At 42.2% G+C, this 20,631-nt stretch overlaps 1 protein-coding gene across 12 annotated transcripts in view; it reads left to right on the top strand.

Moving 5' to 3' along the window:
• The window catches only part of CHD9 (chromodomain helicase DNA binding protein 9), a 218,864-nt gene that overhangs the window by 95,693 nt on the left and 102,540 nt on the right, over positions 1–20,631 (top strand). For all 12 annotated transcript variants that reach the window (XM_075940269.2, XM_075940264.2, XM_075940261.2 and 9 more), the window contains 6 exons: positions 1,271–1,417; positions 9,743–9,811; positions 9,921–9,976; positions 12,235–12,352; positions 13,169–13,255; positions 14,455–14,592. In XM_075940269.2, the coding sequence (XP_075796384.2) occupies positions 1,271–1,417; positions 9,743–9,811; positions 9,921–9,976; positions 12,235–12,352; positions 13,169–13,255; positions 14,455–14,592 (615 nt within the window). The remainder of the gene's footprint in view (positions 1–1,270; positions 1,418–9,742; positions 9,812–9,920; positions 9,977–12,234; positions 12,353–13,168; positions 13,256–14,454; positions 14,593–20,631) is intronic.

The raw sequence follows: 20,631 nt of genomic DNA, 5'->3' as shown, positions 1-20,631 counted from the left end.
GGAAAAAATCATACACATCTGCTTTATCCGTGGCATGATCTAATATGTATATTCCCTCTCAATTTCTGAGAATCTTCATGTTTTATACAAAAAATACATTTATTTAATAGAGGAGCTACTTAAACACACACAAATCTTCAGTTTATGGGTTATTGGTTTAAATAGAGTAATAGCACTCATGTAGTCTCATATTTATTCTTATTAAATTACTAAAGTGGACAAAAACATAGAGTATTAGAACTGGAAGGAATCTCAAGAGGTAGAGTCCAGTTCATTGTATTCTTGGCAGGACCAAGCAACTCTAAACCATTCCTGACAGGTGCTTGTCTAACTTGCTCTTAAAAATCTCCAATGATGGAACTTCCATAAACCCCTTAAGCAATTTATTCAAGTGTTTAATACCCTGACAGTCAGGAAGTTTTTCCTTATGTCAAACCTAAATCCTTGCTGCAGTTTAAGCCCATTGCTTCTTGTCTTGTTGTTGCTCTTCTCTGAAACTTCTCCAATTTGTCCACATCTTTCCTGAATTGTTACATCCAGAACTGTACACAGTACTCCAGTTCAGTCCTAATCATCACAGAGTGGAAGATTACTTCTCATGTCTTGCTTGCAACACTCCCATTAATACATCCAAGAATGATGTTTGCCTTTTTTGCAACAGTGTTACACTGTTGACTCGTATTTAACTTGTGGTCCACTGTGACCCCCTAGATCCCTTTCTGCAGTACTCCTTGTTGGGCAGTCATTTCCCATTTTGTATGTGTGAAACTTTAGATAATGGCATAGAAAGTACACTTATAAATTGTTGATGAAGATACTGAACAAAACTGATTCCTGAGGAACCCCATTTGTTATACCCTTCCAGTATGGCTGTGAACCACTGATAACTAATCTCAGGAAATACTTATCCAACACAGTGCATTCATGAAACAATGTGGGTCTTACTTGAATTTTGTTTCTAGATACCTAGAAAATGTTACTCCGGTTTTGTTTCTGAGCTATAAAAACAGACAAAGCCACTTGTCCAGTTTGATGTTTTGTTATATATAAAGAAGCATTAAGAATATTTGTAGATCCAAATATGGCCCATTCTCTTGTTGTTTATACAGTTATGTTAAATTTAAAGAAAAAAATATCAGCATTATCACTCACTAAATTTTCTATAATAATATATAGTATGGCTGAATTACTATTTCTGAAAAATATTCAATATAAGCAGTTCTTGCTAAAATTGTCAATAAAATATTATTTTGATATTACTGTATTGCAGAAGAGAAGATCAAATCGTCAAGTTAAAAGAAAAAAGTATGCTGAAGAAGGAGAAGGAAAACAGTCAGAGGAAGAGGCTAAAGTTTCGGTGAAAATCAAAAAGAGTTCTGCTCCTTTGCCTGCTGAACAACCCTTACAATTATTTGTGGTAAGTAAAAATCCACAACTATGTGTAATAGTGAGTCTTCCAACTAACTTCAGTAGTAGCATGAGTAAAGCTCATTTTGTAAGCCTTACTTGGCTGACACAGGTCAGTTAGCCAGTAATTATGCAGTACTGCAGTTGCCCAGGTTCCACACAGTTATTGTCCAGTTGCCCAGGTTCCACACAGTTATTGACCAGCTCTCTGGTCTCTGTAACACAAATACTGTTTTGTTTTGTGTGTGTGTGTTTGTTTTGTTTTTGAAAGCTGCACCAAAAACAGTTAATCCATTATTGAAAATGGGCTTAGAGAGAATTACATTGTTTTGCCAATGATATTAAATTATTGCATTTGTTTCATTGAGAAGTTGTGGCACCTCATGATTTTCACCAGGGATTTGAAATATGGTAAGTGGTGTATTCTAGGGTCAGAGAAAGGACTTTATCTGTTCTTCTGAAAATCAAACCCAATTTAGCCAAATTCTAAGTCTCTATAAATTACCAGTTCTACCTGCTCCAAAAGGTTTGTTAGAAAATGGCAGCAAAATTCTCTGGGCATTTCATGTCCACCAAGCATGCTCCATGTCCACAGAACTGCCATATTCCAGCCCAGAGCTGACGTAGATTTTTACTGCAGTTGCTCCTTCTGTCTGTTGTCTGCTGTGATTGTGACACCAGAGGTGAAAATAAATAGACTGTCTCTTGTTAGCTCAATACTTCCCTTCTTGGAGCAAAGAGGAGACAGAAGAAGCCAACTTGCTTGAATTCAGGGAGTTTAGTATTATTGGGGACAAGAGTAGTCCATTGATGGACATGTACAGGGATGAAAGAAAGGAAACAGGAACATATTTGGGCAATGGACAGGAGCAGATGGAAGAATGGTACAGCCTGGGCCAGGGTTTCTGAACCTGTTGGGTCATGACCTCCAGGCTCACCACAGATAAAGGCTGCTTCATGGCACCTCCCCTGCCCCCTTCTCTCCCTTCCCACACTGCTGCCCCAATAGAGGCAACAACATGGGGGGGCAGGCAGCACCACAGAGCACCAGCTTCAGCTTGTCGTCCCCCCCCCAAGCCCATCCCCCCACTACTTCTGTCGGAGGCAGCAATGGGGGGGGGGGAGCAGGTGAGTTCACGGAACTGGTGCACATGGAGAGTTGGCTTAAAAGCCGGCACCCTGCACATATCTGCTCCCACCTGCTCCCCTCTCCCTCCACACGGCTGCCTCTCTATCGCTGCCTATGACAGAGGCGGTGGTGGTGGGGGGGGAACGCACATAGTTGACAGGATTAACTGCTAAACTCGGGCTTATTGGTTAATTATGTCGTCATCTACACGTTGACGTTCCTAGTACCATGTATTTATATAGTAGTTTTATGATATTTTTGTTTTATTGTGAATTTCTTCATTTTATCTACCCCGTCTGTTTATCTATTCCTTTTCTAATGGTTCCTAACAGTCTCTCAGTGTTTTTTTTTAACTTCTAATGCACGCTGAATAGTTTGTTTTCAGACAGTATCCACAAAGACTCCAAAGTCTGTCTTGAGTGATAGCAGCTAATTTAGACTACTTATTTTGTGTATAATGGGAATTATTTTTCCAATGTGCACTACTTTGCACTTAGCAACGCTGAATTTCATCTGTCATTTAATTAGCCAGTTTAATGAGAAACCTTTGTAACTCTTTGCAGTCAGCGTTAGACTTAACTTTCTTGAATAATTGTGTATCATTGCATATTTTGCTGTTTCCCTGTTCACCTCTTTTTCTAGATCATTTATGAAGATGTTGAACAGCATAGATCAGGGCTGGGCAAAATACAGCCCAGGGGCTGGATCCGGCCCACCAAGCCACAGGATCTGGCCCTTGGACTACCTTGCTGGGATCCTCAGGAACACAGCTGCCATGGTTTAAAACCCAGTCCCTGTGACTATGCTCTGCAGGGAGGCGGAAGCTTCGTGCGATCTCTCCGCCCCCAGCCCAATTCTCAGCTCCTATTGGCCAAAAATAACTGGCCAGTAAGAACTGACCTCAGCCAATTTCTTAGCTCCTATTGGCTGGAAACAGCCAGCCAATCGGAGCTGAGAGATTGGCCTGAAAGACTGGGGCAGCAAGCCTCTCCCCCATCCCCAGGTTGAGAGCCACGTGAAGGGAGCAGCCTGTATTTTCAAGTGGCTAGGGCTGCAACAGGCAGGGAGCCCAGCTTGCTGGCCAGGAGACACTTAGGTAAACTCCTTCCAGCCAGCACCTGCCTCTGGCACCCCAACTCCCTCCCCCAGATTGCCATCCAAACCCTCTACACCCGCTGCCCCAGGTGACAACTCCCTCTCATGCCCTGTACCGCCCTCCTCCAGGCCAGAATCTTCTCCTGTACCCACACTCCCTCCCTGGCCCTACACCCCAATCCCCCGACCCAGGTCACAACCCCCTCCTTCACCCAAACTCCCTCTCAGACCCCACGCCATCTCCTGTACCCCAGTCCCTTACCCCGTGCACCCTTTTGCACCTAACCTCCAACCAAGACCCTGCACCCCCTCTACAGAAAAGTGCAAGCCTTGACCACTTTCCAAAATCTTGGAGTGCCCCCCCGCCCCACCAAAAATTATTACCCACCCCTGACATAGATCCCAATATATATTCTTGGGGGACCACATTATTTACTATTCTCTGTGTAAATACTAACCATTTATTCCTAGCCTTCATTTCCTGCCAATTCCAATTCTCCTCGGGACCCATGTAGTGGGTGATCTGATACCACAGTAGTGAATTTTTGTGTTTTTGCTCAAAACATAACCAACCCATCACACATTTAAAAGGTGTTGCATGAAAAAAAAATGTACTATGTGATGAACATTGTATTAGGATGCATTTATTCAAGAGTGGCAGAATTATAGCTGCACTGGGAAGCTTAGTTCTGATCTTACTGAACTTCTGAGGGGTAGATTTCGCAACCTTAACTTTCTTTTAAAAGAGTTATTTTGTATATGTATTTGTGTTTTGTGTATAATAATTTAAGACTTAAGATATGTAATATTTTTCTGTTAATTGGGGGAATTGGAAGACATTTTTCCTTTTCCTTTTTTTCTTTTTTTATAAATTGCACACACCCACAAACTTCTGCCCATCTCCCACCTTTTTTCAGTTTTTATATCTTTTTTTGCCTTCTTTCTTCCTTTTCTTTCCCTTGCTGTGTTTGACACCTTTTTTAACTTCTTCCATTTCTACTTTGTTTTTGTTCCTTTTGGTCTTTGTTTTCTACTTCACAATCTTTGCAGAGTTGGCAAAACAGCACTGCTTTACACACTGATTGATTGGAGAGGATTAGCATCTTAATAATTTCCCCCCTCAATGTTTCTACTGTCCATGTAAAGATCCTTTTCAGATACCAAGAGCAGGCTGTTAAGGAAAATGGCATATATGTTTACTATAACAGTTAAACTTTACATCTCACTCTTTAAAAATCTTGCTATAGAAACAATCTGACAAGGATAAGTTACCTTTCCTGTTCAAGTGCTATGTAGTAAGCTGCAAAGATATCAGCTGTTTCCACATTCAAAGTGATGAAATTCTGCTACCTCTCTTTCCCTGCGTGTTTGGCAGCAAGGCTTAATGAGGGCTTTATCTGTTGCCCATTGAAGCCAATGGAAATATCTCATTGACTTCAGTGGGCTTTCTGTCAGGACTTCAGTGTTCTTTGAGTAATTGTTCCAATCCAAGGGCACATAAGGCAGAGTAGACCCACTGCTGTTCCTGTTCCTTCACTGCAAAATTCAGCCTAATTCAAGAACTCAATAATGCAAGGGGGAAAGGTAATAGAGTACTTGTAGGAACAAAACATCTAAAAGAATTCCAGGTACTGTACAAATAAATAGTCTCTCCTTTGAGTAACTGTCCCTAAAGCTACTCTATTTAAGATGGCTCTTGGGAAGTTTACATATGAAGGGGCCAGGTGCTGAGCAAGGCTATCTACTACAGACTGTAGAAAGGCCATCGCAAAGGCTGCATCTGACTTACAAACATGATGCTCTGGTACAGTGCTGAGAAGAGTTGTGTTTCTAGCTCTGATGATTCAGAAGACCTGTCACTGTGCCAAGCACTTTGCCTATCCAGATCTTTAGAGCAATGGAAATGTAGAGGGAATTTGTCCATGAGGCACTTCAGACCAGTGTAACTATGGATGGGCATTTTTTGTGGAAAGAGGTTTTTTTTAGTTAAAACTGAGCTGTTAAAAAGAAAGTAATTTGGAGTATCAGATGGAATAATAGCAGAAATGAATATCTGGGTGGGACTGCTGGTGAGGCTGTCATGTACAGCATTTTGCAGCATAATCCTGAAGTTTATTTACACATGTTTAATTCTTATTAATTTTATGGTGATACTGAACTATCAAAGTCAAGCATTCTTTACCAGCTTGAAGTGGTCTGTTTAACTTTTTAAAATTTTTGTCTTTTTTGAAATTTTAAGGAAAAGTACAGGCAGTCCCCGACTTACGCGGATCCGACTTACATCAGATCCGCACTTACGAACGGGGCTTTTCTCGCCCCGGAGCTCATGGGCGGCGGATCGGGGCAAGAAAAGCTTCTCCTGGTCTCCCTGGTCTGCAAGGGGGTCCTGCAAAGCCGCTGGACCCCCCCAGCAGACCAGGGACACCCGAGCAAAGCCGCCCAGGCGGCGGGAGTCCCGCCGCCTGGGCGGCTTTGCTCCTGTCCCCCTGGTCTGCTGGGGGGGTCCAGCAAAGCCGCTGGACCCCTCCCCCCCCCCAGCAGACCAGGGACACCCGAGCAAAGCCGCCGCCTGGGCGGCTTTGCTCCCGGGCAAACGAGCAAAGCCGCCCAGGCGGCGGCTTTGCTCTGGTGTCCCTGGTCTGCTGGGGGGGTCCAGCGGCTTTGCTGGACCCCCCCCCCCCCAGCAGACCAGCGGGACAGGAGCAAAGCCTTGGAGCACGCCCGCAGCGGGACAGCCCGGGCGCGCTTGGGCTGTCCCGCTGCGGGCGTGCTCCACGGCTTTGCTCTCCGTCTCCCTGGTCTGCAGGGAGACGGGGAGCAAAGCCTTGGAGCACGCCCGCAGCTGGACAGCCTGGGCGCGCTTGGGCTGTCCTGCTGCGGGGCGTGCTCCGCGGCTTTGCTCCTGTCCCCCTGGTCTGCTGGGGGGGGGAGGGAGGTGCAGCTAGTCCCCCCCCCACCCCAGCAGACCAGGCTTTTCTTGCCTACCCCTGGGGTAGAGCAGCTGGGGGCTGCCGGGTTGGTCCCGCAGCGCCGCTCTGGACCAACCCGGCAGCACCCCAGCTGCTCTGCCCCAGGCGTCCTGATTCAGCCACTGCTGGTCAGTTTCAGCAGCGGCTGAATCAGGACGTCTGGGGCAGAGCAGCTGGGGTGCTGCTGGGTTGCTCCAGTAGCGCCGAGGAGCTGTGCTACTGGAGCAACCCAGCAGCACCCCAGCTGCTCTGCCCCAGGCGTCCCCAAGTCAGCCGCTGGGGGTGGTGGGGTCTTGGTGGGGTTGTGTGGATGAGGGGGCGTGGGGTCTGGGCATGAGGGGAAGGAAGGTCACTTACGTGCATTTGGGGCCCACCGCCACTCCTAGGCACCGTGTCCCAGGGACAGCCTCTTGCTGCTCTCATTGGCCAGATTCTGACCAATGAGAGCAGCGAGAAAAGCTTCCAGTCAATGTATCCACCAGTGAGAGTAAGGGGAGCGGCAGTGTGCAGAGCTGCTTCTGGCTCCATTTCTTCCCCACGGGTCAGATCCAGAGGAAGCCCCCTGTGGGAAGCTGGTGCTAGTGCACCAACCTTACAGTGGTAGGGGCCATGAGGCTGGAGTACCATCACAAGCTGCGTGCCGCACAGGGAGGGAGGAGGGGCTGAGCTCAAGCCACGGACCACCAGCAAGGTGTCTGTAGACCACTAATGGTCTGTGGACCGCAGTTTGAGAACTACTGTACTACTCTTTGTGATACCCAGTGATCCTAGAAGTCTGTTTGCTGTGGAAAAACACAGAATTTGCATTTTTACAGTGATTCTTTTAGTTTTTACATTTGATGGAAAAAATATAAAAATATATACAGTAGAACCTTGTTTTATCTGAGCCTCCATTATCAAGCTATCTGTATTAACTGAACCAGGGCTATTAGCCTGAACCTGTGTGGCAAGCCCCATCACTTGGTCTGAGACCCCAAGCCATATTTGTTGGAAATACAGAACAGAAACATTGAAGTATTTGGTGTATATATAAGAAATATAAATTGCAATTCTGTTTGTTTTATTATGATAGATGGTTCTGATAGGCTTTAGACTTGCTTAAAAAATTTAAATATATGAATAAACACATTATGTTCAACTGATACCCATATAAATTATGGCTAGGGCAATTAAAATTCAGTTAATTTTAGTCAGGGAAAAGCATCAACTTGTATGGCTTTTTTTAATAGGTATATTTTGGGGGGTTTATGATGGAAAACTATGATTTCAGGTGACGTCGGTTTGATGTTGAAATGATTAGTTATATTGATAACTCAAAGAAGGGTGTGATTTTAGAAACTAAATAGTGGTAAAGAGTTCATGCCCTATTTTCATTGAGAGATCCCAAAAAAACTAAAGAAGAAAAGACAAACATTCTAGAGATAACTACTCACTTTACTTCAAAGATTTCTAACTTTCCATGAGACATTAACATATGTGTATGTATTCTCTAATACGTAAACCAGCACATTGCTGGTTCCAGATGATTTTTCTACAAGGATAAGAAGTAACCTAACCAAGTACATATCAAGCAATTTTTTCAAAAACATCTTTACAAGATATCCATAGCTCGTGTAGGATATATTGTGCTGAATAATGCCCCATTTATTCTATATTTGAGAGCTTTCGTGTGTCTGTCTGTTCAAGAACTCCTTCTAAATGGTAAGAGCTAGAATCACCATATTCAGTATACAGCTTCCTCTTATCGTAACTTAAAAGTACAGTGAGGGTTTTGTTGTTCCAGGAAAATGGGATGTGCCTGGAATGGGATTTCTGTATGGTTTTATGAGAAACAGAGAGACAGAATCACCAGGCATGTGAAAAGGGCTCAGGAGGGGCAGTCCCCTCCCCCTTTGGGACTGCTCTATCGCTGAGCCTCCCACCCTCTAGGAGCTTTTTAGGGAGGGAGGGCTGAAGCTCCCCTCTTCTCCCAGAGTCATATGGGGATTTTGCTGGCTGTTGCCCTTTGTCAGGGAGTAAGGAGGAAGTGCACAGTTTGCTGCATTACTCACTCTGGGTAGGGATCTCAAGGGGCAGATGAGATGTGCATTTTACTCTTGCTCACTAACAGGGACGAGAAGGGGAAGAGCAAGCAGCCCTGATATGGATCTTGGCTTTAATCCCCCACCTTCACTACTACAAATGCACAGGCACTCCCCTGCCCAAAGCTCCTCCTGAGCCCCAACCCTGAATCCTTCACCCCCATAACCCCCTGCCCAGAGCCCCTCCTTAAGGACCTGAGCAATGCCGAGTAAATGTGCTAGTCTGACCTATAATAAAGTAATATAATAAGCAGGCTTAACCTTCAAAGAAAGCAATTAGAAATTAAAACATGGTTATTATTAAAGTACAGTTAGATAAATGTATTTGATGTCTTGGTAAGTTTTCATGAATGCTGTCAGCTAAATGGCCCATTAACACTTTTCCTCCTTTGGCAAAAATATTAGCATAATTAAGTTTCAGTTAAATATAAGTACCTATTAAAAGTTATGCCATTTTACATACAATGTAAAAAGGAAGTTTTATTAAAATGTTCTGGATTCAGTCCAATAAAGCATTTTCATGAATATATAAAACCCAGAGGCCTTTTACTGTGAGCTTCACCGAACTAGGCACTCCATTTTTGAAACATGGAAACTATTTTATACTTCTAGGTGAAAGACAAAATAGTGTAATAGATCAGCAAAATGCTAATATATGTTGGAACTTCAGGATTACATTCTTACATCCAAGTACTACTGCTCTGCATATACATGGTACAGAAAATGGATTGACTTGACCTCACGAAAGTAACGGGTGCAATGATTTCTTTAAAATACACTTTAAAAAATACTCGTTTCTGTTCATCTGAATTTTTTTAAATAAAGCTGACAAGTTAATAACCAGTCACCTGAAAGAGTTATTGAAAGACTTTTTGTCCCTGTTTGAAAGGAAACAGAAAGTTTATGTATCTTAAGGAAAAGCAAAAAATAAATTGTTTTTGCAGTAAATATTGATTTTTAACATACCACTGTGTTCCTGAGGCTGTTTCAGCCCTACACCTCTCTAAAGAGATTGCCTTATGTTGACTGTAGTAATTTAATTATTTTTGCACATTTATTAGGAGAATCCAAGTGAAGAAGATGCAGCAATTGTAGATAAAATTTTATCCTCCAGGATAGTGAAGAAAGAAGTGAGTAATTGTGACTAACATGAGGGTGGTGTATGCATGAGGGAATTATTTATTCTAATATGTGTGTTAAATGCCCATGAGTCTAAAAGTCATGTATTTACTTTCTTAGATATCTGCTGGAATGACAATGGAAGAAGAAGAATTTTTTGTAAAATACAAGAACTAGTAAGTATTATAGTTAGTTGTTTGTTTGAAAAGTTAGCTACTTAAAAAGCAAAAGAAGTCTTCTAGCCTTTATTCATTTATACATTATAGGTTGCATCAATTAGAACCATGTTTAAAATCACTTACAGTTAAATTTTGACATCTTTCCTCCTGTTTAGTAATTTCTTTGTAGGTGTTCCCATTCATTTTTAAAAATGAAAATTACTTTGTTTATTCAGTTCATACATTAACTCCAAGCACACAAATAATTAATAGTGCTTATGCCTAGAACATAACAAGTGTACAGTAATAATGTTGTGGTCTCTGACTACAGAATGAGTTTGCATATAGGACAGATTTTTCAAGAGGTAATTGCCTGATGTTAATTTTAATTTCCTAGATTTTATATTAAGTAAATCTGAAATTTTATATTAAGTAAATCTTTGTCCTCCCAGTACTCATCTGTTTGTCTTTGTTGACTCAGCACTTGGCAATTGGTATAATTTTATTCTGAGATATTAAATAACTCCTAAGAGAATAGATTGAATTCATAGAGGCACAATGAACAACATTTTTTTTTCAAATTCACATGAAATAGCATTCCTGTTTATTTAAATAAAAAATGAAAAATGAAATATTCATTAAGTGCCAAGTATTCCTGAATCTCAGCTTTCATTAAGAAAAACGTTTCTAGCTCTTTTAGTTGAGCAATCCTAAATATGCGAACAGAAGAAGGTAAGCCATAGAAGTGTTGTCTTTTTAAGTTTGTAGAAAGCCTGAAAAAAGCTTTGTTTTGTCAAGTGCTGCATCATATTAAATAAGGACCTTCTGTATGACATATTTTTTGCTTCCACAGTATCATAGAACTGGAAGAGACCTCAGGAGGTCATCAAGTCCAGCCCCCTGCCCAAGGCAGGACCAATTCCAACTAAATCAACCCAGCCAGGGCTTAGTCAAGCCGAGACTTAAAACCTCTAGGGAGAGAGATTCCACCATCTCCCTAGGTAACCCATTCCAGAGCTTCACCACCCTCCTAGTGAAATAGTTTTCCTAATATCCAACCTAGACCTCTCCAACTGTAACTTGAGACCATTGCTCCTTGTTCTGCCATACGTCACTACTGTGAACAGCCTTTCTCCAGCCTCTTTGGACCCTCCCCTTCAGGAAACTGAAGGCTGCTATCAAAGCTTTCTACAAGTTTTCCCTTTTCCTGGCATATATGAGGTGGGGAGGAGATTCTGAGCTGGGCCACCTGAATGAGATGACATAACTGTTGAATCCTATAAAGTCAAGCTGTCAAGAAAACTTGGTGCAAAGTATTATAAAACATCATTATTGCTGAAAATAATGACTTATGAATTCTACATTAATGAGTATTTTCAAGTATGAATCATGAAGGGTAAGCAATATAAGAATGAAAGGTAATTCCGAGGCACAGAATAAATTAAATTAACATAAATATCTGTGGGGGCTTGCAGGAGAATTTACCCAAACTTGCCACAGAATTTTTTCTTGTAACAGAATACAAGTTCTGTTCCTAGGCAACAAAGCCATATAAAGTGTACAAAGCTTATAGAATATAATCTTGAATCCAAAGTGGGAAATAGTAAGGATTACTGATGAAAAAAAGAGCCTTCTTTCATATGGTGCATCCCCTTTTTCTCTCTTTGCCAACGTCTTTAAATTGCAAAGACTTAAACCCATGCTTAACTTTATGCATGTGAAAAATCTCATCAAATTGTTACTCAGTGTAAGAATTGGGGCCCAGATGTTATAGGTTTTACAACTAAAAGAACTGGAACATATTCAGCAATTTTTTTTCTAATAGGCTGTTTCTGTGAAGATGTTAATTGTTTTACCACTGTGTGAACAAAGGTCCTGATCTTGGAAACTGAAACGTGGGGGTGAACTGCTATAGATGTATAGAGATCCTTAACTTAATTGGGGTTCCATGTACATAGGGGTTGATATCAGTCCATGTCAACACATTGCAAAATTAGGGACCAAGATGTTTTTTCAGATCTAGAGAGGGAAAAGGTGATTGATATTCATTAAGAGCTCTGTAAGAGTATGGGGAATCAATCTAAAATGAGTGTACATAGGAGAAGGGAGAATAAACTGAACAAATAATAGAGCATACTGTCTACATTAAAATGTATGTAAAGACACATTACTATGTCTTGTCTGCTTTTGATGACCATTTTATTTAACGTTGAGTATTGAAACTATAGGATAAAATAAGTATAATACCTTTTTGTAATAATGTTTTATAATTTTAGCTCCTATCTTCACTGTGAATGGGCCACAGAACAGCAGCTTCTGAAGGATAAAAGAATTCAGCAGAAAATTAAACGGTTCAAGCTGAGGCAAGCACAAAGAGCCCACTTTTTTGCAGATGTAAGAAAAATACAGAGTAAATTAGATTTTTGCTTGCCAAAAGCTTAACAAGGTCCTCCTTTATTTTTGCATTTATTTTGATTTGTGTGTTTGAATTTTAATGCTAAATAAAAGGGAGGCCTGTATTCTTGTCTCTCTCTTAAATTCAGTAGAGATAACATTTTGATGCAAAAATATGTCATCTGTAATTATTTAAGTACTTATATCTTTTCAAATCAGGATTAATTGGGTAACTTTGTGATCACGCGAGACTGATACTCTGCCTTTCAGTCATCAAGATATGGGTAGGACTGTATTGTGCAAACTCCCTGTCACAGTTATATGTCAATACTAAATTACAATACTTCTATTCTTCAGCTAGGTCTCTCTGTGATATCCGCTGTCTCTGATTGATTGTTTGGTAATGCTGTTTTTATTGTTATTTCTGTTGTTTAGTGCCTGGGAATCTAGTCATGGACTAGGATCTACAGAGACACAAAACAAAAAGATAGTTGCTACTACCCCAAAGGACTTAGACTCTTAAGGATAAGACAAGACAGCAGATAGATATAGAAAGTCCAGGGGAGAACAAGGAAGTAAACAGAATTGGTCAGCATAATAGGCTGTGATCTCAGCATATCAGAAGCCTGAGTTTTCTGTTGGTGTCACAGCAGAGTGTTATTAACGTAGATAATGTGGACTAAAGCTCCTGAGCATTAGATTGTGATTATTTATATTTATGCATAAAAAGGTAAAGATGATGTATTAAATCATAGCAGCATTGATCTCCTGTCTACACAACCTCAGATTACTAATTATATTACTCTTGAATTGAAGATGGAAGAAGAACTTTTTAATCCTGATTATGTTGAAGTAGACCGGGTTCTAGAAGTCTCCTTTTGTGAAGATAAGGACACTGGTGAGGTAAATATTTGACAAAACGTAACTTGAAGTAAGCCAAGAACATAAATGTGTTTTGTGAATGTATTGCCTGTTTTTATATTAGTGGGCTTCAGAATAAAATCTTAATGATGTGAGTCTCATTAATGATTTTTATTGAAATATTGGTGTGTAAATAAATTTACTGTTCCTTTTGTTCAATAGGTATTTTGAGCCCAAGGAAAATAGAAACTTTATGGAATGCAGTGCCTTTTATTTTTATCAGAGCTGATCCATCCATAGGATGGTTTAGGACAGCCACCCCAGGCTCCACTTTGGAGGCCCCAACCACGGCTGCCTCAGTTGTGGATGGGACAGTCCCACATGTTAAGTGCAGGACCCTAGAATGGCATAGGGACTTACTTGGCAGCAGAGCTTAGCCCCCCTACGTTCACCGGGGCCGCAGGAGCTAGAGCAACTCAGCAGCCTGCTCCGTTCCAACCACCACCATCTTCCCCAGCCAAATCTCTCCACTTCAACACAGTATCAGGAAGCAAAGCACCCCAGTCTTGGCTTGCTTCACTCCCTTGAGTGATGCAAGGTTTGGGAGCAGAGCACATTGGTCTGTGGTCAGAGCACTCCACTTTATGCCACTGCAGTGGAGCAGAGCACCCCAGGTGGGGGAGATGGCAGTGGAGAGGAGCAGACTGCTGGGTCACTCTGAACCCTGCCATCATTCTGTGCCAGGTGCCCCCCAGGTAACCCTCAGGTGGTGTCTCTTGAGGGAAGGGGATGGAGCAGGGATGAGAAAAGGCAGGATAGGGGTGGGTGTTAGAGAACGGGTGGACTGGAAGTGGAGCCTGGGGCAGGGGAGTTGCCTTAGGCTCCATGCCTCTCTAGGGATGGCTCTGATTTTTATTAGCATTAATAAAATAATAGCAATCTATGCGTAGTAGGTATTTAGAGTAGAATAAAAAAAACCTCCTAAAAACTTAGTCAAAACAGAAACATGAGATAACTAAATAATGATAAATGCAAAGAAGCATGGTAAGGGAATACATGACATTAAATTTAGCTGTAAGAGTCACACATTCATAGGTTTTTATTTTTTTTAAGGCCAGAAAAGACTGTTATGACATCTACTCTAACCTCCTGCATAATTTGAGCTATGAAACTCATGAACTAATTTCTGCATCAAGTCCATAGTACACAAATTACTAATATTAAGGATTTTTACCCTGCAGCCTGTTATTTACTATCTAGTAAAATGGTGTTCATTGCCATACGAAGACAGCACTTGGGAGTTAAAAGAAGACGTTGACCAGGCAAAAATAGAAGAATTTGAACAATTGCACGCATCCAGGCCTGACTCAAGGAGATTGGTAAAAATATACCTAATTTGTCAAATAAGATTTTTCCCTTCAACCTTTGATGCACTGAATGTTTGTATTAAAATATAGAAAACGTTTTACTGAAAATCTGTGAAAGGTGTACACTAAACACCTTTGCATAGCAGCTCTAAAAGCTGTTTTAAAAACTTAAGAGGAGAGTGCTACTAGACTTGTTTTTTAAGCTCCATATTTTGTAAGTTAAGGTTCATAGATGTGTTATATTGTGCAACAGGGAGAGTCTTGAACAGACTGCCCTCCCTTCTGGAGGCAGAACTAAAACTGGCTGGGTGATCAAGGACATTATCTTGCCAGTGACAGACATTTCTGGTTCTGCCTCTAAAGCTGAAGAACTACTGTAATAGGTCTGTGAACCTTATTACCCATGCAAGACATTCTTGGTTAAGTATGGATTCAGTAGAGCCTCGGAATTAGGGACGTCTTGGGAATAGAGGTTGTTCATAACACTGAAATGTTTGTAACTCTGAATAAAACATTCTGGTTTTTATTTCAAAAGTTTAGAACATTGACTTTCAAACTTATTTTTAGTAGCTTAACAGTACTGTTCAGTATTTGCCTTTGTGTCTGTTGCCTGATTGCATACTGTGCTTCTGGTTCCAAATGAAGTGCGTGGTTGACTGGTCAATTCGTAAATCTGGGATTCTACCATAAATGTTCCTGTTCTCATTTACTGCCAGCATATATGTGTTAGTAAGATATTTAACTTTATTAATCACAGAAATTACAGAAATAATCTGTTAACTTTCTGCAAAGTTTTAAAATGAAAAATAATCAATGCAAAGTAAATTATCACTGTAGAACTTCCAAAGGCCTTGGTGGTGAGTAGAGAAAACATTTTTATAGAAATCCACTACTAAAATAAATAGAGATAATCAGGTCCTGCTTGTCCAAACCAGAGGAAATATGCAAACGTAACTGTCACAATATATACCACAGCCATTTCCTGATTTACTTTTCTGCTCTTGGCGGTAATTGTACACATGAAAAACTAATAGGAAGAAAATTATGTACAACAAAGACACTAGCTTTGAAACTTTAGATTAAGATGCTTCCATGCTTCACTGAATGAAGACATACTTATTTTATTGAAAGATAAGTCGTATGTCGTTGTGATAGTGTTCCATAAAAACATGTGTAGTAAAACTCTGGTTTTACTTTATGGCAAAATAATCAGGGAGGTGAGGATGGGGTGTGATTTTTTTTTTTAAATAATAAAAAATATTTTTTTTAATTTTTTTTTTTTTTATTTTGAAGGCCGTATTAAGTTCTCTTGTTCGTATCTTGTTGAATTCCTCTGATACTTGCTTAAAATGTTACTTTTTTCCCCCAAAGTGTTTTATGTATCTGTTACCTAATTCTTTTGGCTGTGGGTAAGGAAACACAATGAAACAGAGCAAATGTGATGGGAGCGGCTTCTGAACAAACATTTAGTAGGCCGTTTAAGTCTGTCAATTCTATATCTTTTTTCTTCCTGTAACATTCAAAGCAATCTTTTTACCATATGCATTTATGTTTAAATTGTATCAAGGCAGTAAGGGGAGGATCCGAATCACTGGAGCTGCGTGTCCCTCCCCCCAATCCCAGAGCTGCTGCCTCTGGTAGAGACAGCAGCATGGAGGATGAGGGGAGAAAGGCGGGAGCTACTACACATGGGAAGCCAGCTTTCAAGCCAGCTCCTTGCGCATATCGGCTCACATGAGCTGCTCTACCCCCGACCACGTGCTGCTGCCTCTCTATCAGGTGAAGCTGCTCCAAGGGATCCAGCGCAGCCTGATAGTGGCTACTGTCACCCTCTGATACAGGTGGCTTCCCAGGAGTGGGGCCGGGAGCACACTAGCTGCTGGGCTCACGCCTGAGGACTGTTAAATAGTCGTGTAACCAATATTATTTTGTGCGGTTACATAACTAGTCAATTAATTATCTAACATTCTTCTTTGAGAGAAGTCCCTGGGGGTGTTCCACAGCAGGTGTCGGTTCATTTCAGTGCTGCAGAGTGGATTCTTCCTAACAGTGCATTGGGGGCCACGTGGTGCTGTCTGGCACTGCCACGAATGCGTGGCCACTCTGTCCTCAGTTCCTTCCTACTGTCCCTGGCTCAAGACGGACCTCCAGAGTGCTCTTCATTCCTCTATAGTTCTCTGTAGATAAGTAGTTTAGTTAACCCAAGTTCCTTTCCCTAGTTATTTTGCCAAGTTCTTTGCCAAAAAAACCCAACCCACGTCGTTCATTCCTCCAAGCTGGTTTGCCTGCTGCATACAGGATGGTGGGCTCACCCGGTTTCAAACATTGCACAGACTGCAATGAGGCAATGCCGGCCTCAAACAGCCATGCAAAATGTGTCCAGTATCTTGGTGACTCCCATCTTCAATGGGACTGCCCACCCTGCACTAAACTTAAGGTGCAAATGTGGTGAGACAGAGATCTCCACTTGAAGATGCTTATGATTGAAGATGCTTATGAAGGGCCAGCACCCTTCTTCAGAGACAGGCTCTCAGCAGATTACCAATGATAAGGGGGACAAACCCAAAAGATCCCCAAAAAAACATGCCACCTCTCTGACTCAAGACCTTCACTTGTCTAAACAGTGTTTGAATGATAGGCAGTCGAGAGAGGCTGACAAACTGCGTCTCAGCACATATGATAAACTGGGCACCTGTGGTGCTAACGGGACTTTCCACAAATGTGCCTCACACAGCGCTCATACGGCTATAGTCCATTCAGTGCCTGCCCCGTAGAATTCGGCATCGAGCATAGTGCCAATCAGCGCAGTGCCTGAGATCACAGTGCCGAGAGCACTTACCACGGCACCGCGACAGCTGACGGGGCAGCCTATTGACACCATTCCGCCATTACAGATGGCAGCAAATACGCGCACTGCAAGCTCTGCCCCGAAATACCACAGGTGCTGGTGCCTGGTGCAACATCACTGGCTTCTGTACCCTTTACTCCTACATCTAGCTGTCGGCATAAAACAGACCTTGCAGTCTCCTCAACTTTTAACTCTCCATTTTTAAGCACTGATAAGCACCATCCAAATACATGTCGTCACCTACCTTGTTATCAAATGATGACAATGAGGAACCAGGACTCTTCTCACCCCAACTGTCTCTCGGCACAGAAACATCAGGATGTTTGTTCCATGCTGAATTTGCCCGCCCTACCAATGTGGACATGCCCCTCTGGGCTCCATATCCATGCATACCACCACACATGTCTTATCTTCCATTCCATGAAAGACTCTCAGGCCACACTACATTCCCTTGGTATTCAGACACCTGCAAAAAGGAGGCGGCAATATAGACACCAAACATACCAGAGGCCAAGATATCCACAGTTCACGTATCAATACCAGAGGCAAGAGTACCCACCATACTAAAAATGCAGCCATGGCAGACAGCAGCAGAGACGCAACCAGAGCAACGCTACGAACCATCCACCTCAGCCCAATAAGCAAATTTGTGGCATTCGTCGAGAAACTGAAAACCATCTTGCCTTCTCAAGTGCTCCCAAAACTAGGAAACCTTTCACCTATCAGCTTTTGCCATTCTGTGACAAATGGTGCAACATAACATCTGACATATGGGTGCTACAGACCTGCAAAAAGGTAGGTATGAAATATCATTTGGCTACGCCATCCCACTTCTGTCCATTCCCCCATCCCTCCCACCCAGCCATCCCATCCCTCTTCAGGGACCCCTCTCATGAGACTGTTACAACAAGATGTAGGTCACCTTCTACAATTGGGTGCTATAGAACATGTTACCCCAGAATATCAGAGAACTTGATTTTATTCCCATTACTTCCTCACGCAGAAAAAACTGGATGTTGGCATCCAATTTTGGATCTGAGGGTCTTGTACAAATCCGTAAAGAGGCAAAAGTTCAAATGGTTACATTATCCACCATTTTCCTCTCTCTGACGTTCGGCAATTGGCTTTTGTGTCTCGACTTGCAAGATGGATATTTTCATGTGTCTATCTGCCCTGCTCATAGACGGTTTCTCCATTTCTCCCTAGGTATGCAGCACTGCCAATATAGGAACCTGCTCTTCAGACTTTCCACGGTGCTGAGGCTTTTCTCCAAGATGCTAGCAGTGGAGAAAACCTCAGAAAACAGGACGTTACCGTATATCTGTACCTTAACGATTGCCTTATCAAGGCAAGAAGTTGAGACCCTTTGCACAGAAGCCATAACACTTTGGAATTGGTGCCTTACTCATGGTATATCCATAAGTGCATGCCATCTCCCTGACGCCTTAAATGCCATAGCCAACACCCTCAGCAGAACCCTACCACAGGATCATGAGTGACAGATCGATCCTTCGCTTCTAGCAGAGAGATTTGCACTGTAGGGATACCCTCACATAGACTTGTTTGCCACCAAAACAAACAAAAAGTGCCCATTTGATTGCTCCAGGGCGGGTTTAGGAAAGAATTCACTTGGAGATGCTCTTATCCTCAAGTGGGACCGTCATCTACTCCGGGGCTACTCAACTTTGGAAGCCCCAGAGGCCACAGTGATACTCACAGCACATGCCGAGGGCCGCAACTTAAGTATGGTTGCATATACATGCAAAATATGCAAATAGCTTCTTTCACACTGACAGGCATGAACACAAAGATTAAGGCAAGACTATAGAACCCAAAGATTAAGGCAAGACTATACAACACAAAGGCCCCATTTAAATCAGTTCTGCTGATATTAATAAAATGCAATATATACCTGATTTCTACCCATATAACAGCACTTTTAATGAGCAATGACAGTCCAGAAATTTAACTACTAAAACGCATATCAATAGAAGACCATTACATTGACTACTTTTTTGTTTTGGCTCCCACCTGCAGGCTGCATGTTGAGCCCTGAGTAAACCTAAACCGCATCATGGGCCGCAAACAAACGGGCTGTGGGCCGCATGCAGCCTGCGGGCTGCGTATTAGGTAGCCCTGATCTACTCCATGCATTCCCTCCCTTTCCCCTCCTCAACATGGTACTCATAGAAAATATGGAGTGAAAAGGTGAGGGTTATTCTAATAGGGCCTTGTTGGCCTCAGCAACTGTGGTTTCCTTTCCTGAACAGAATGACCCTACATTGCCCAGTTGTGTTCCCAGGCAACCGGAGCATATTATTCTGACCAGGAACTGAAGCTCCCCATCCACAGTATCTCACGCTTCACCTCAAGGCGTGGTATCTTGATGGTTCATGCGCATAGAATTCCAATGTTCAGACCAGGTAAAGGAGTTGTTCCTCCATAACCAAGATGATGTAGAGTAACAAATGATCTTGTTTGGTACATTGGGCTGCTTCCTGTAACATAGCGCTAAAGGAAGCCCTCTATCTGCAGTCTTTCAATACTTATTGCACCTTAAGCAATCACACCTTTCCATGAGCTCAATTAGAGTACATCTCGCAGCAATAATGACGTTCCATATGACCATTGATGATACCACAGTCTTTGCACATCCCACAACCAAACGCTTCCTCACAGGCCTACAGGCATTATATCCTGATGTTGCTGCCCCACCGGCATCTTGGGACGTACATATGGTACAAACCACAATCTCCAAACCTCCATTCGAACCTGTGGTCACATGCTCCCTTCTCCATTTAACACTTAAAACAACATTCTTAAATTACAGTAACATCAGCACATCGGGTGGGAGAAATGGCTAATGGCAAACCCACTTTTCACCGTCTTTTTTAAGGACAGTCTCAGTGACATGCAAAGTTCTTACCTAAAGTACACTCTGCCTTCCACCTTAATCAGATAATACACTTATCTGGATTTTTTTCCCAAGCCTCATGCCAAATCTGTCGAGGCACAGATATACATGGTCGACATCCACAGGGCGCTCTCCTTCTACCTTCACAGAACAAGAACCTTTAGATCATCCCCAAGACTTTTTGTCTCCATTGCGGAGCATAGCAAGGAACATCAGATATCATCTCAAAGATTATCCCATTCGATCTCTGATTGCATCATAATGTGCTACGACTTGAATAGTTTGCCAC

Source organism: Pelodiscus sinensis, chromosome 12 (assembly GCF_052426305.1).
Source record: "Pelodiscus sinensis isolate ZL-2025 chromosome 12, ASM5242630v1, whole genome shotgun sequence".
NCBI lineage: Eukaryota > Metazoa > Chordata > Testudines > Trionychidae > Pelodiscus > Pelodiscus sinensis.
This window is presented reverse-complemented; position numbering and strand designations above follow the sequence as displayed.